This window comes from Hyla sarda, chromosome 2 (assembly GCF_029499605.1).
Source record: "Hyla sarda isolate aHylSar1 chromosome 2, aHylSar1.hap1, whole genome shotgun sequence".
Classification (NCBI taxonomy): domain Eukaryota; kingdom Metazoa; phylum Chordata; class Amphibia; order Anura; family Hylidae; genus Hyla; species Hyla sarda.
This window is the reverse complement of record NC_079190.1, coordinates 366983474-366998893: the sequence shown is the minus strand read 5'-3', so window position 1 is coordinate 366998893 and position 15420 is coordinate 366983474. Positions and strand designations below refer to the sequence as shown.

Sequence of the window (15420 nt, the reverse complement as noted above, 5' to 3'; positions counted from 1 at the left end):
ATAGGAGGACCCGGACCCATGAGGTACCACCCAAGCGCTGACCGTTGGCGAGGGGGGTTAACAGCGCATATACGCAATGTCTGTGCCCCCTCACTCGTAATGGGGAAACGGGGAACCGCAGTCCCTGAGTCCCCACCTGAAAACAGAAAAGAAAAGGAATAAAAAACTAACATGTCCCTAACTAGGAAAACAAAAAAAACAGAAGACCTGGTCTGGAGCAGTCCAGACCATGTCCACCTCCTTCAGACACTAAACTTAAACTGACTAGCTCAGAGCCTGAAGACGGGAGGAGCCAACTGTTTTTGTTGCCATAGTGTCACACACCTCCTAGAGACAGCAGCATACACCACTGTCTGTGTCCCCCAATGGAGCCGATAAGAGAAATTAAATTTTTCATTTTCACGAACCACTGTTCCAAAAATCTGTCAGACACCTGTTGGGTGTAAATGCTCACTGCACCCTTTTTTCCCACAGCCGAAATTCCCACAAGCGTACCAGGGAGCCAGGGCGTACCCATACGCCATGGGTCCTTAAGGGGTTAAAACAACACACAGCCATTAATGTCTAAACCTTGGCAACAAGAGAGAGTACACTTTGGCCTAAAGGTTAATAATTGTGTGTGGCCACCATTATTTTCCAGCATTGCCTTAAATCTTCTGAACATAGGGTTCACCAGAGCTTCACAGGTTGCCACAGGAGTTATCTACCACCCCTCCATGACGAAATCACAGAGCAGGTGGATATTAGAGTCTTTCTGCCCCCCTGACCTTCTGTTTGAGGATACCCCACATATGCTCAATAGAGTTTAGGTCAGAAGACATGCTTGGCCAGTCAATCACCTTTACCCTAAGCTTGTTTAGCAAGGCAGTGATCATCTTTGAGGTGTGTTTGGCATACAGCAGAACACATTTTTAGCATTGGTAAACGTATAGGTTTTCACTCTCCTCTAAAGTATTACAATTATACATCAAATATACACAAACCCAGTGTTATACTGCTGTGTGTTAGGCTGGGTCCACACTACGTTTTGTCCCATACGGGAGCGCATACGGCAGGAGGGAGCTAAAAGCTCGCGCTCCCGTATGTGACCGTATGCGCTCCCGTATGCCATTCACTTCAATGAGCCGACCGGAGTGAAACGTTCGGTCCGGTCGGCTCATTTTTGCGCCGTATGCGCTTTTACAACCGGACCTAAAACTGTGGTCAACCACGGTTTTAGGTCCGGTTGTAAAAGCGCATACGGCGCAAAAATGAGCCGACCGGACCGAACGTTTCACTCCGGTCGGCTCATTGAAGTGAATGGCATACGGGAGCGCATACGGTCACATACGGGAGCGCGAGCTTTTAGCTCCCTCCTGCCGTATGCGCTCCCGTATGGGACAAAACGTAGTGTGGACACAGCCTTACTTTGATTTTAAAAGGAAAATCTGAGGGACATTGGTTACATATGCCTACATTTACAGTGACTTTCAAGTGTGCATAAACACTTATTACACCTTAAAAACTGTAGTGTTTTTCTCTACTGCTGAGTAAACCATGTATTTGTTTCTACTTAAATCATCTGAAGCATTTAACCTTGACCAAATACTTATTTCCTTTGGTACTAAAAATAATGCATATAAATAGAGTAAATTTAACATGGCATTACATAAAAAAAAAGGTATTGAAATATGATTATCAAGCAGATCTTTGTTCTTCAACAGTGTTTTTGATGCTAATGTAGGTTTTGGAAACAAAAACATTCCCCTCCTTTGTACTTGCCTGTTGATGCATTACTTGTGGACCAGAGGGCCTTTGATGTGGGCCAGGAGGCTGAACCATCCGCATTTGCTGAAGTTGCTGGTGTTTTTGAGCATACACCTGCTGCTGCATATGCTGTAGTCGGAGTTGTGCTAGGTTAATTTGTGCAGGGGGTTTATTTACATGATTTGTTCCTTGGGGACCTTGCCCCACAACCACATTAGGTGCGTACCCAGGAGTAGGCTTATTTTCAACAATAAGATTACCTGGAGAAAAGCAGAGGGCAGCATAAATCTGTCATAAGTCATATTTTGAACCACACAGTTAAAGAATAAATGAAAGTCCAAGAAAGCATTGCCTCCCATTGTAACTTTACTTCTCATTGGGATATGCAGATTGCTAGATTATATCCCAATTAAAGTCAAAGCGGCTCAGTATACTCTGCAGTAGATTTTCAGAAATGCTATAGCGCATGGCTGGGTTACTAGTCATTTTAAACCTACTGTCAGGTTTACTTTATAAAAATCCAGTTATATTTGGAACTCGCTTGTTAGTAGAGGATTGACACTCCTATCATACTTAATCAAACACATTTACTTTGCAGGTTGTCAGTGGACTGACCAAAATAAATACATTTATGACAGCTGTCTAATGTAGACATCTAATTGGCCTAATGCAGTTGGGAAATAAATTCTAGTAACATTTAACAGGTTGTGCAAAATAAAGATTCTATTAAAATAACATTTTGATTTGGCTAACTTTTTAGGCTAGGTTCATACTTTGGAAAATCCAGCTGGAGTCAGTCATCACTAGGATGCATGGATATTGCTGTCCCTATAGATTCCGCCGAAAGAATGAACAAAATCATTCTTTTGGCGAATGAATTTCCACAGTGGTAAGCCTGCTGTGAAATCGTCATTGTGTGCAATGTGCAGCCGAATCCCATTGACAACAATGGGGCTTCGCCGCATTGAAATTTCAAAACTGAATGCCGCAAAGAAATTCTATAGGGTGAACCCAGCCTTATACAGCCCCCATCAGCCTAAATTGGACACTAGAAACACTTCTTTTCTGAATCCTATAGACAATCATTGATAATTGTGGCACATATTTACTGATACTTTCATGAACAGGGCCGCCTTAGACATATTACATAGCTTAACTTTACCAGTATTTGGGTACACAGCATACAGCGTGTATATTTCTTGCATTTCCTGCAGACAGGAACATGAAGACCAAGAACATGTCTTTTTAGCACAACTCCTCCTTCAGAGTAGTGACATTTTTACTGAGCCCCAGAGAGTCGTCACCATGGTGTAAGTTACCAAATGGAGGGAAGTTGTTTGATAGGACAATGACCAAAGTGAAAGTATCACTTAGGTATTTTACTTAATTTTTTTTAACTAATTAGTGAGCACCCTAAGAGTTTTTTAGGCATGCTCTAGGACAGTGTTTCCCAACCCAGTCCTCAAGGCACACCAACATTCTGGGTTTTTTTCAGTTACTCCATTGGAATAGAACAGGGAAAAATTAAAATCCTGGACTGTTGGTGTGCCTTGAGGACTGGGTTGGGAAACACTGCTCTAGGATACTAAAGCGAACCGGTCATGAGAGGTTTCCATTAGAGATGAGCGAACTTCCAATAATTCGATTCGTCACAAACTTCTCGGCTCGGCGGTTGCTGACTTTAGCCTGTATAAATGAGTTCAATTTGCAGGTTCTTCGGTGGGCTGGAAAAGGTGGATACAGTCCTAGGAGACTCTCTCCTAGGGCTGTATCCACCTTTTCCAGCCCACTGGAGCACCTGAAAACTAAACTAATTTATGCAGGAAAAGTCAGCAACTGCCGAGCCGAGAAGTTCGTGACACATCAAATTATTGGAAGTTCGCTCATCTCTAGTTACCATATATAAGGTATGGCAACACACATCCACCCACTAACCACTGCAATTCAATTAATCATATCTAGGTACAAGTTTCCTCTGTCCATGTGTTTATACCTCTGAATGCTGTTCACAATGCAAAAAAACAGCTGGTTCTAAGGACAGCAAGACTACAGCACAGAATTACAGATTTTTTTTTTTACTACTACCGATTCTGAAATATATAACTATGCACACTGGATAGATGTTATGACTTAATAGAAGATAGGCTTACCTAAATTAACTACATTCTTTGCCCAGAATGTTGGGTCACAATGGAACCTTATTGCTCCATTTGCTACTGGTACTGGGTCACATCGAGCCTTTAAAATGTGACGTAACTGAAAAGTGATCTGAAAGAAAAAAAATTCCAGTGCTAAGAAATGGCAGAGGCACAGAAGTAAAAAAAGAAAACAAACACCACACTAAGGCTAAGTTTCCACTTTTTTTTTTCTGGCAGTTTTTGGAAAACTGCCCACTGCAGTTTTTGAGCCAAAGACAGAAGTGGATCCATTAGGGGGGAGAAGTGTAAGTCCTTCTTTTATATTTCCCATTCCTTTTGAATACACTTATAACTTTGGCTCAAAAACTGCCAGAGAAAAAAACTAGTGGAAACTTAGCCTAACAAGCTAACAAAAAAGTCAAACTTTATATATTTTATTTCCCACAGAAGCCTAGTTTACCAACTCTTCCTATGAATATACTATACTCTTAGTGCTTGTGCATACAGGCAAAAACTGGGCCTGGGTGCGATTCTGCTCCGTGACTTTCGCCAAGCTGCGGTCAGTGTGAGTGGTCCTGTCTACTGATTTTAATGGGAGCTTCAGAGTGGCACCATGTGGAAATAAGCAAAATCTCACTTTTTCCCTGCAGTTCACACACTTACATTAAAATTAATGGGAGAAGTTTTTTTCTTAAGCGGAACAGTCTGGTTTCCATTGGAAAAAAAAACATGCAGTTAAAAGGGGGTTAGCCAGGAATCAAAAAACAGATCTATTTTTTTCAAAAACCGCTCCCTGTCTCTCTCCACTTTGGGTGTGGTATTACTACTTGGCTCCATTCACTCCAATGGAACTGAGCTGCAGAACCACACCCAACCTGGAGACAGACAGGGAGCAGTCTTTGAAATAAATTTTCAGTTTTTTTGATTCCTGGATAACCCCTTTAATGCCTGTGTGAACATACTCAAGTGGGAGTTCATTATAGTTTTATAGTACCCATAATTAGGAGATCACTATGCCGTATGCATACGTCCAATTGCGCAAACGTGTCGGATGATTGGACATATGCATACCTCCTACAGCGGGAAGGTGTTAACAAAAGTCTATGGGAGGGGGCGTGGCAGCCGTCATGCCCCCTCCCATAGACTTGCATTGAGGGGGTGGCCCGTGACATCACGAGGGACGGAGCCGTAACGTCACGATGCTCCGGCCCCTGTATCACCCGTCATTACGCACAGAGCAAACTTGTAATGACACCGGGGTGCTGCAGCCAAGATCCCGGGGGTCCTTAGCATCCCGGGGGACCCCCTGCAATCAGACATCTTATCCCCTATCCTTTGGATAGGGGATAAGATGTCTAGGGGCGGAGTACCCCTTTAACTCCATATTTGGGAATCTCACTTTAGAGTATGTGAATTCAAGTAGAGAAAACAGACATGGTTGCACATGCACAAATTGTATTTTGATCTAATTGCTTCTCAGCATAAAAACAGGTTGTTCGTATACATTTTGATCAAAAAGTACAAGCCCACTCGCCACGTCAAGGCCACCTATTTAGAGAGGGTCCCTACTATTTGTGGATGTGAGAACATGTCTGTTTTCTCTACTTGAATTCACATTGTGTCTTCTATCCCCTTTTTTGTTGTTTTTGCTTGGTCTGCACTCTGCCCCACCTCCACAGCCCAACCCTATATAAATGAGCAGGAAGCTGCTCAGGGCCCTTTCTTTTCTGGTAGTCTATCGGACTGACTGGGTGCACATGGTGGGTGAGCTTTTGCACCTTGTTAGTGATTGTGTGGTGCTGTGCGGCATACATGGCTGCCGTGGCACCATGTCTGTGGGGAGGCACGGCCCTGGGACTGGTTTGAGTGTTATTGGGGCTGCTTTGCCAGTGGGTCATTCCCCCTGTGGGCCCTTGCGGCAGTGGTGGCGTCGGGCGAAAAATAAAAAAGTTACGGCTATTGGAAAATAAATGTCAGAAAAATAATTCTGCTCAGAAAAGGAAAAAAGAACATAGAAAGCTATATAAAATGGGTATCGCCACCATAATCGTACTGATCCACAGAATAAATATAACATCTCTTTTACCGCACAGTGTACACTATAAAAAAACGCCAGAAATGTTCCAGTTTTTCACAATATTTTGAAGTTTTTCACAAAAAATGCTGCATGTGTCAACAAAAATGCACCAGTTATATAAGGAACAATAAGTCACAAAAAAACTCTCAGAATCGCTCTGCTCAGAAAAAGCATTCTGAAGTTATAACCATTTAAAGAGATACATGTCAAATTAAAAAAAAAAAGAACCTGGTCATTGAGGTAAAAAAAATGGGTCTGTCCTTAAGGGGTTAAACATGGCAGTTTTATATAGCAGATAATTTCATCTTAACACACTGGTTTGTCAATACTCTGCCTAAGCATTACTTACCAGCCGTTTGCTGTACAACAATGCTGTGCTGCTGCCACTTGCAATTGCCCAGTTTGTAAAGGTCATTACATGTTTCACCTGTCTAGAGAGGCCAGTTATATCGTTTTGTTGCTGTCCAAGTTTCATCTGTCGTTCTTTTGTGACACTCTAATGGGGGGAAAGAAACAAATATTTTCTACGAATTGGGAAATATTAAAACACATGATTAACAGCTTTATAATCTCCTTAAAGGGTACCTATCTCTTTAAAAAAAAAAAATCAAACGTGTGTTTGTTTGGTGCGGTTATGGGTGCTGAGACCCGCACCATTCACCAGGTCCAAAGAAGTACTGTACCATAACAACAATGGCCCTGCTTTATCAAACTGAGAAAAACTGGAAACATTTTCCCATACCAACCAATAACAGCACAACTTTCATATCTTAATGAGCTCTGGTAAAGTGAAAGCTGAGCTGTGATTTGCTATGGAAAAATCCCTCCAATTTTTCTCTTACACAAATTGATAATTCTACCCAATGTCCCTTATTTACTAAGAGTGGAGTGTAGGTTTCTTTGTGGGTTTTAATTCCCTACAATTTATTTTCCATGGTATTTACTAAGGTTTCCCTACATTTTCCACTTTCCCTACACTTTTCTTTTAGTTTATTTTTTTATTTTTTTTTTTATTTTTTTACACATGCTCTGATCTGTCTGGTTTTCCTCAGCTCAAATCCACCACATTTTATGTGGAAATATCAGTAAATATGTTGGGTTTTTGTGAAAATGTCAGGAATATGCCCCTTTTTGGAGACCACGCCCCTTTTCCCGGCGACTTTTCCCTTTTTTGGGTTTTCTTAGTAAAATGGAGAGTTAGTTGGGGTTTTTTCTGGATCAAATTCTGGTGCAAAATCTGGCACAGACAGAATTTCTGGTGCACAACCCGATAAAACATGTCAGGTTTGCAATAGTAATCGAGGGCCATTATGTTTATTTAGCACACAAAGTGTAGGGAAAAAATAGAGTAAAAGTAAGATTTGCTGCAAATGTGGACTGTTTTTACCAAAAGGCAAATATTTAAGCTATTTCCATGGGGGGGGGGACAGATCCCTGCTTTTCATTGTCGCCTACCTGTGGGGGACGGTGCCCAGAGCGTTGTGGTATCGGGATGGCTGGGTGGAGACGGAATAAGACAACAGGGCGTGCCAGAAGATAGTGAGGCCCAGATGCAGGGGGAGCCGGAGCCATCTTGTACTGAGGTGTTGGGAGTTTCGGAGCTGCTGCAGCACTTCGCATGGGTCTCCGAGAAGCCGGTGAGGGCTCCGGTGGACGACTGGAGCGAGGAGGAGCAGGATGTCGCTTCCCACTATACTGAGCAGGCCTGCACGCCCTGCCGCCGCAGGTCAGTCTGAACTTAACCCTTACATTCTGGAGTGCCATCTGCCTGCTAAGGGGACTCCACTACCATTGTCGCACTACCTCCTGCTGACCCTGCTGGGCCTCATAATGCTGTCTCCTCTGCTTTTTGTGCTTATCCGTAAGGTGTGGATGAAATTTAAGACCCTTATGCACTATCATGTTTTCGTTACATATTCTCCCCTCTGGCATAATCCTGTTCTATCTGAACTGTGTTCGTTACCTGATATCTACCTTTGGATTATCATGGGATTTTGTATCTTTCCCAGCTGTATGATGGGCCGATATTGAAGTCATTTGCTCAATTACGGGAGGAATTTATTCTGCCTCATTTGTTTTTTTTATCGTTACCTACAACTGCGACATGCCCTTGATGCGCCGTCTCGAACTTGTGATTTGACTGTCGGCTTGCCCATGGTGGTGAATGATTTGTTCACTTAGATTTCTACTAAAGGTGTTATATCTATGTTGTATAGGGAACTGCTGTCCTCTTCTCATGGGGCCTATCCGTTGAGTATTAAGGATAAATGGAATGTGGATGTAGCTCCCATGTGGGATGAGCAGTGGGCACAGATGACTATGACCCCGCGGCTTGCAGTATTGGAGGCCCACCGGGTGTCCCAAATCTTTCGACTACATTGCGTGTATTGTACTCCCGCCTTCTTACATAGGATCGGGGTGCGGCCGGATTCCTGCTGTCCCTGTTGTTCCTTGCCCGATGCTCACTTGCTTCATGTGATGTGGGACTACACTCCTGTTATACAATTTTGGAATGATTTGGGACAGTTGATTAGGCGGGTGTATGGTTGTCCGTTCAGCTTGTCCGCCTTGACATGTGTACTGGGATATTTGGACGGTTTGGATGAGGATGGTGGCTTGTACATAGGAATAAGTAGGATTTTATACCAAGCGCGTAAACTGATTGCACAGCATTGGTTGCGGGACTCCCATCCCACTATTTCCGAATTGATTATAAAATTAAATCATATCATTAGATTGGAAAAAGATGAAGGACTAATTTCCTGCAGATTGGACAACTTTGTGTGCCCGGTCCTAGTCTAGCTCGCAAGCTCCAGACAAAAGATTTCTGTCCGGAATTTCACAAGTGTGAACCCGGCCAAAAGGCTCCTACCCACCAATTGTCTAGTGCATATGGGGGCCTACCCACTTCCCCTCAAGTTCAGTGGAAGAGCAGGATATGCATATTGAATTTCAATGGCCGAGTCTTTTGTCTTATTTTTTTCCTCGGGAGGTGTCTGGAAGTAGCCTTTTCTCCTTTGCCCAATGAAATCACATGCACGTTTAGCCGAACATGCATGAATATAGAATGTGGAGTGGGGATAAATAGCTCTTAAGCCAACAGCTGCTGATATCATAAGAAATATGGCCATATTTTTAACCAGGAGAATAAAACAAAGAACAATTATGTCAGCATCACCAGCATTTTCTAACCTGTTTTAATATAATTTTCTAAGAGCATCCTATTTATTTAATAAAACTGCAATTGTCAGCTTGCATTTAATCTAGATTAAATAAAGCTTATATCTTATTTGGTCAGATATATAAAATTGAAAGAAAAGAAATCAAAGAAAAAATGTCTCCTACCTCCAACTGCTGTAGAAGAGATTTGCCCTTCTTATTAATTTCATTTATTAAGGTGAAGATAGCAACTTTAATTTCCTGTTCCACTCTTTTATTAGTATCATTCACTTCTTTTATCCTACAGAACACAAGAAACAAAGATTCAATGTAAACCATGTATATGGAAGGATGGGACCATAACTTATACTGAGCCCTAGCTTAATATGTCTGTATTTTGACAATCCCGTGTCAATGGCAAAATATTCAGTTATATTTTTTGAAGGACATGGTAAGTGCTCATTTCTCCACCAGCTTCAAAGGAAAATGTAGCATTACATGGTGCCCACTAAAAAGGACAGCAGAAAACCATGTACCAACTTAGGATATCACAATAATTTACATAATTATATATTTTTTTACATTATTCTAAAGGCAAAATAACTATTGAATTCAGCATTTACATTAGTAGGTAAAGCCTATTCCTTTTGGGAATACACTTATACAGTTATAACATACTTCATATTCTACTGTCTTCCGCACAATAAAATAGAGAATTAAAAAGGAAACGGTCAGAAAAAAAGTATCAGAATTTATTTAAGAAACTTTCCCAACTAAAGATCAACAAGACATTTTTTTTTTGAATTAATAAAATAAAAAGTTGGAATCTACCTGTTCTGGACCTGAGTAGCGGCAAAATGAACATAATTCTTCTTCTCCAGGAGCTTAGCCAAGAGGTTTTCTATGGCACCTTTCTGGTTTTGAAAGGCCTCCTCCAAAAACTGGTATCTAATAAAAGAACATATTTAATAACAGCAATGTCAGAAAGAAAACATTATTACCCAGAAACACATCCCTAGATATAGTCTATAGTCTCCTATACAGTACACAAATAGCTGATAAAGATCTCAAACAAATCTGAAAATATTACTCAGTCTTTTCCAATCTTAAAACTACATTTAAAACATGGCATGGGCTAGGGGAAACTACATTTTTGCTTGCAACATATTTCCAATATTATAACATAGGAAATTAAGGGCACTTTGACACTGGAGACATTCAGCCGGCTGAATGTTCACTTGCAGCGGGTACCATCGTGGCGGTATGCAGTAGCACCAAGTGGGTGTGTGCTGTCTTTTGAATGGCAATGCAGTCCAGCAGAATTTGGCCAGCAGAATGGCTGCAGTATGAACAGCCCCTAAATGCAAAGATACATTGTTTGACTGAACCAATTATAGCCATCCTATCAAAAACATTAATAGAATTTCCCTTCACACAGATTTTTTTCACTCCTTACAATGAAAAAAAAAAAAAAAAGAATATAAAGATTATATGGAATCTACTGGTTATTTACATATCATGACAGCCCCTCCCCCTCAACAAAAGCAAAGATTACCAAACTTATGTTTTCCTTTAAAGTGTACCTGTCGTCAACAAAAACTTTTGATAAAATGTAGATAATACCATTATATGTATATTTGTAAATTACATTGGTTAAAAAAATATGTATATTTTTGTCCCTGCAGCTATTGCTTGTGTGGGCAAGCAGGGCCCTGTGCACTGAGGACAAGCAGGGCCCTGTGCACTGAGGACAAGCAGGGCCCTGTGCACTGAGGACAAGCAGGGCCCTGTGCACTGAGGACAAGCAGGGCCCTGTGCACTGAGGACAAGCAGGGCCCTGTGCACTGAGGACAAGCAGGGCCCTGTGCATTAAGGACAAGCAGGGCCCTGAGAACTAAGGACAAGCAGGGCCCTGAGAACTAAGGACAAGCAGGGCTCTGTGCAGTGAGGCTCTATGACATGCTACGTGCTCACACATGAGGATGATTGACAAGCCAGGAGCCTGCACAAAGCCCTGCTTCCCCTGCCCTCACTTTCTGTATTCGGACTACTCACACATGCAATAGCAGGAACAGCATTTTTTCAGCCAAAAATATACACATTTTTAACCAGTGTATATTACAAATACACATATAGTGGTATTATCTATGTTATATAAAATGTTTTTGTTGATGACAGGTGCACTTATTTGGGGCAACAAAAACAACCTACGCATCATATCCTACCCTCATGCTAACTTATTTCTAAAAGCTATAAACACCTACGCAATTATTTTTATTGTTCATTACCTGAATGCAAAATGAAGCAACTTTTTACATAATCTTCAATAAACATTTCCTACCATTTAGCTGCTGCTTGCAAAGGTATGAAAAATCCATAAGACAGGCTTTCTGCTCTCAGTGTTAAAGACAGCAGCAGGAAGGGAGGTTTACAAAGCAGATCAGAATGTGGACAGTGGGGAGAGCTTACATGGAGAGTAGTCGCACCGGCTACAGATAGAGAGAAAACTACACACTAGACAGTTTGAAGGGGGAAAACACATGGGCTGTGTATAAGTGTACAGACAAAGCAGAGCAGCCACAGCAAAATATAGACTCCTAAACACAGAGACCTCACATTCAGGATGAATTACAAGGGGGACACGTCCAAATAAGAGAAATCAAAACCTAGAAGTATACTGAGAATAAAAGAATGAACATGTACAGTACTAGGTTTTAGTCTGCAAACATTTTTAACTCTGGGTCAACACAGACATGTGTCTATTTATAGCTATTAATGCTCAACATCAGTGTTTTTCAAGCGAAGTACCTCCAACAGGTCATGTTTTCAGGATTTCCTTCCTGACCTTCACAGGTAATATAATTATGGTTAGTCAATCAGGCTCTATGTTTGTGATATCCTCAAATCATGACCTTTTGGAGGTACTTGAGGACTTAGCTTGGGAAATACTGCTCTACACCATACAGCGCAGCAGCAATAAGAAGGTAAAGAGGCTTGGGAGCAGTCCATATCTGGCAACTGTGTTCAGCAGTCACTGTCAATGCCAACAGAGAAAGCTAGATTATTATACTGAGCAATATTGGTCCAATCACCTCCCCTGTGATGTGATCGCTGGTAGATGATTGGTCGTCACGGTAGCTTTAAGCCTCCTATAAGGCCTCAATGGCTACCTAGACAGACCTGCTATTACAGCTCTCGGGACTGCACTTTTAGTAAGCAGAGGGGATCTAAGCAGTGAGATGTTTTTCGCCTATCCAGTGGGTTGATGATAAATGTCATTTGTAGGAAAACTTTAGAACCCTACATAAAGAATATATGTATCTGCTATCCATTTTTTTGAATGGCTGATGCAATGTTTCTGGACATGAAGCAAGGCGCTGTGAAAACAATGAATCTTAACAGCAATTTCTTTTGCATCCAGCTGCCATTGCTACTGCTATTTCATCTTTAAGTGTTACAAAGCAAGAGCATTTCTATCATTTTTTTTCCATTATTTTAACATTAATCAAAGGCAATTGTGAATGATGAGACTTTGCTCAGAGTTGGCCCTGTTAAATCCAGACCTTTGTGCATTACAGCAATTGTGCTGCCACCGCTGAATGATTACTGCAGCTATAGGCAGTGCACAGGCCATACATCATCATGGGCTGGAAAACCAAATGGTACTATTAGTCAAAACTACATCTGCATAACTAATATCCATACATCAACAGCTTACCAGCATCTGAAAGGCTAAACCATAAATAATCTCTACTAATGTGTGGACAAATCTCTGCCTGAAACAACAAACCAGATGAAGAAATCAAGAAACACCAGAGAAATAAAAATCGGCCTATTCTGGGTTGCCCAAGAGGCATCGTATTATAAATGTGTGGGTAATACAATAACAAGGTACATAATTTACTTGTATTACCCGATATCTATTACATTCATTACAGCAAATTCTCAGAAAAAGGGGAGCTAGTCTTGCTTCATGGGCAGGATGATATGTAAACTTTTAAGCAGTTTATCTGTTTTTCGCTTTTATTAAAAAAAAAATTTTAAAGCAGCAAATTTTAGCAATAGATAAAAGTGTCTATCTTATGGTCCTGGTGACTTGGCACAGGGCAGTCGACATGTGAGCCCATAAGATTTTATGTGCTTAGTTGATAAGATATACAAACAGGGTCTCTCTTAACAGATAGCATTAGATAAGTGATAAAAGTAATGCAACAATGCATTATGGGTAGTAACTAGGAAACAAGTCTCATTGCATCTTTAAAAGGATTATCCGACTTCATGTGAAAATAAAAGCAGCATCTACAGCAATCATAATTTATTAAGGGAGTACTCCGGAATACAGAGGTTTTTAAGCAAATTTACTATTCTGTCAGGCATAAAAAAAAATTACAAAATTTACTTACCACCTGTAAAATATAAACTCCAGAATACAGAGACCTCACATTCAGTATGAATTATAAGGAGGACACATCCACATGAGAGTAATCAATACACGCTCCTCTTCTGGGTTCCCCCATGGTCAACGCGTCATTCTGTGGCTCAGCTATCGCTGCCCCAACGATGTCCTGCCTCGGCCAGTGAAGGCTGGGCTGCAATCTGACATCTTTAACCCTGGCACCAGAAGACGACCAGTGCTGGGGCTTAATCCACCAGATCGCAGTCTAGCAACCACTGGCCAGGGACATCGCTGTGGCCAGCAATTGCTGAGCCACAGCATGATGTATTGACAAAGAGAAGCGAAACATACCAAGGAGCCCAACGGGACAACGGAAGCACCAAGGGAGCGGTGGAAGGTAAATGTTATTTTTTTTAAGCATGACAGAATGTTAAAAAAAAAAAAAGCTTTGAAACCTCCCTATCCCATAGTACTCCTTTAATGCCTCCTGTGTGTTTGCTTCTAATTTTTTGGGGAAATATTTTGTCATGGTACCATTAACATCATAAGTCCTGCTACTGGAAATTGGGCGCTTGCTCATCTGTAATGGAAGCAGGGAAACATTTCTTCCATGCTTTTCCTTGCAAGGAGAAGTTTTAGGGACATAGTAGCACTGGTCACACCACTGGACAATGTGATTTCTTCAGTCTAATCTAATTTATAGACATACAAACATCAAAATAGTTACTTCAGAGTGTTGACAATGTGATTTTTGGGCTCCAATTGAACCCATGAGATCCCTTAATGGTGCGCAGCTATTATCTATTCTTTCCTTTTTAGTAGCCAGGCCTACAACTTGGCTTTTTACCAGCCGTACTTAAACTGTTTTCCACCGGAGTACCACTTTGTTTAAAATAAACTGGTGCTAGCAGGTAAAAAAAAAATATGCAGCAAAAACAACTTATCCCCTATCCACAGGATAGGCAATAAGTGTTTGATCGTGGGGGGGGGGTCCGAACACTGGGACCCCCTCCCATCTCCTGCACGGGGCCATGGCTCTGCCGCAGCAGACACACCTCCTCCATGTAGTTCTATGGGAGAGGCGGGGATGCAGCGTTCGTGCCTCTCCACCTCTCCCATAGAGGAGGGGGAGGGGGCGTACCGTCGACTTGAGTGAGGTCAACGCTATGCACATAAGCCAGCACACAGCGCGGCAATGGGGGGGCCAGTGCGGGAGATCGCGGGGGTCCCAGCTGTCGGACCCCACCTGCAATCAGACACTTTTCCCCTATCCTGTGGATAGGGGGATAAGTTGTTTTTGCTGCAGATGTCCTTTAAACAGATTTGTAGATGACTAGTTTCTTTCTTTTTGAATTTCCATTCTGTCTGACCACAGTGATCTCTGCTGATACCTCTGTTCATGTCAGGAACTGTCCAGGGCAGGATGCCATGGGGATTTGCTCCTGCTTTAAATGGTTCCTGTCATGGACAGAGGGGTCAGCAGAGAGCACTGTGGTCAGACAGAAAATTAAAAAAGAAGTACTGGAAGGATTAAGGTTTTTAAATAGAAGTAATTTACAAATTACCAGTTGATTTTTAAAAAAAAAACTTTTCCACAGGAGTACCCTTTTTTAAGCAGGCATTTCCTTTCCCTTATTTGTCTGACCACTCACATAACTGCACCATCTCCACTTTGCAATGCAATGAGATGATGAAAGCACATAAGGTTCTACATGAGTTACCTGTGTTCCTTATGTTCAAGAAGTTGGCAGTCACGACAAGTCAATCTGTCACAAGTTTCACAGAACAATTTGAGCTGCTCCTGCTTATGGACGGGACAGAAAACTGGACGCTGTCCTGAAGCTCCCACTGATTCTAGAGAAAAGTAACATTTTTATAGAATTTAATGATAACTTATCTAACAC

General features: G+C 41.7%; 1 protein-coding gene across 4 annotated transcripts in view; it reads right to left on the bottom strand.

The window, feature by feature from the left end:
- TRIM33 (tripartite motif containing 33) overlaps positions 1-15420 on the bottom strand; it is a 140479-nt gene that overhangs the window by 48582 nt on the left and 76477 nt on the right. For all 4 annotated transcript variants that reach the window (XM_056558381.1, XM_056558380.1, XM_056558382.1 and 1 more), the window contains exons 4-9: positions 15238-15370; positions 9952-10068; positions 9307-9421; positions 6311-6457; positions 3897-4014; positions 1762-2006 (exon numbers count right to left, since the gene is read on the bottom strand). In XM_056558381.1, coding sequence (XP_056414356.1) covers positions 1762-2006; positions 3897-4014; positions 6311-6457; positions 9307-9421; positions 9952-10068; positions 15238-15370 — 875 coding nt within the window. The remainder of the gene's footprint in view (positions 1-1761; positions 2007-3896; positions 4015-6310; positions 6458-9306; positions 9422-9951; positions 10069-15237; positions 15371-15420) is intronic.